The sequence below is a fragment of the Acanthamoeba castellanii genome, assembly GCF_000313135.1.
Source record: "Acanthamoeba castellanii str. Neff unplaced genomic scaffold scf7180000084682, whole genome shotgun sequence".
Taxonomy (NCBI): domain Eukaryota; phylum Discosea; order Longamoebia; family Acanthamoebidae; genus Acanthamoeba; species Acanthamoeba castellanii.
In genome coordinates, this window is record NW_004457265.1 from 166,374 (window position 1) to 168,070 (window position 1,697).

A 1,697-nucleotide genomic window follows, 5' to 3' on the forward strand; every position below is an offset into this window, starting at 1 on the left:
ATCGGGAAGAAGAGCCGTGCGGACCTCATCGAGAAAATTCGGGCCTTCACGATCGCCAACCCGGCGGTACAGCTGGCTGAGGGCGACGATACCATGGAGGTCAAGGAGGAGATGACCCCTTCACAGTCCCTCACTGCACTTCCCACTTCATTGCCCTCGGTCTCCCCACTACCATCTCTCACATATCCATCATCTCTCAATTCCCAGCCCGCGCCCCCCCTTTCTCCTCTACTCTCGGCGCTCCCCTCCGCCAGCGCGGGCGACATCGCTCCCCTCTCATTTCTTAGTTCAGTCCACATCGGGTCTGGGCTTCGCTTCGCCCAGGACGCAAGAAAATAAGAGAAACTTGCAGAAATTAGGAGCCAAACAACATTCAAAAAGCCCTCCACCAATCCCCAGCGGTTGCGACCGCCTATTAAACTGATACACACAACACACAACAGATTGTTGGCATCATGGCAGTGCAGTCCCTTCTCTGGGATGGGAGGTGGTGAAGTCCACACACCCATGTTTGGGGGTGATCACTGTCATAGTGGGCAAGCCTGGAGATTGAACCAAGACACTTTTCTGCTTTAATACCCAAGTATTGGCCAATCCCACAACATCCAGATTCAACATGCAGCACTTTTGGGCACTCACAATCTCATGCATAAGATGGTGCCCTTGTGCAGCAAGCTGAACAGGGGCATGCTGTGGGCTGTCTTGAAAATCGCCAGAACCTGCCATGGCCTTCTTGTTCCCCTCAGGGGGCTGACCTGGCACTCCGGCAATTTCGCCGCATTTCGGCGCCAAATGTATTGTTTTATGGGGCCAGTAACGTTCGACCATTACTGCTTGGAAGTCATCTCTTTCTTTGTCATTCTTGGCAAGAAGGTCGTTCAGGTCGAAGTCAAAGGAGTCGTAGTGAGAGAAGAGAAGTCGAGACGAGTGAGGCAGAGAAAAACAAAGATGATGATGGATTACACGTTGTCCACGTCGGTCGAAGATTTGGGCCAGCTTGCGGCGCTCGGCGGCAGTCCGATGGTGGGATGTTCAACCAACAACGACAGCGGCTTCGCCACCCGGCACACTGTCATCATAGAAGGTACACGTTCCCCTTTTGTTCAATTTCATCCTCAGAAGAAAATCTCATCTCGCCCCCTCTCATCTCTGTGTAGTGGTGGAAGGACTCGAATTCGAGGGCGGAGGCGACCGCCGGTACTACGTCAAGCTCAGCCTCGAGAACGCACAGTGGCACACGCAACCTTCGCTCAAGTCGCGCAACCCGGCCTGGCGCGAGTACTTCATCGGGTACTTATGCCCTCCCTGCGCCTTCCTTGGCACCCCACCCCCAACTACCCAACCGCACCAAGCACGATGTGTGTCGTGTGCTTGAGGTCCAACATTGGTTGGTTGCGTTGTGGTGTGTGACCTGTCAGTCCCGATCTGGGTTGACCAATTACAACTCTCGTGTGCGACGCGTTGTGATGTTGTGTGTGTGTGTTGTGTGTTGTGTGTGTGTGTGTGTGTGGCTTGTCTAACACCTGCGACCACTATCGCTCGTGCAGGGAGTTTGTGGGCACGAAGCTGGAGTCGCCGTCGATCGTGATCCGGGTCAAGTACCGCGGCCGCGCGCGGAAGCACCACTTTGGGATGTGCAAGATTCCGCTGCTCTCCGTGTCGGGCACCGAGTCGCAGGACCGGTGGTACGACCTCAA

The 1,697-nt window shown here is 55.0% G+C and overlaps 1 protein-coding gene across 1 annotated transcript; it reads left to right on the forward strand.

Annotated features, from left to right (window-relative positions):
• Positions 1-948: 948 nt before the first annotated feature.
• Positions 949-1,683, forward strand: ACA1_122890 (C2 domain containing protein; the record flags this gene model as incomplete). Its single annotated transcript, XM_004333450.1, has 3 exons — positions 949-1,084; positions 1,158-1,290; positions 1,548-1,683. Coding segments are annotated over 3 exons (405 nt in total), but the record flags the coding sequence as incomplete, so codon positions are not given.
• Between the last annotated feature and the right edge of the window lie 14 nt (positions 1,684-1,697).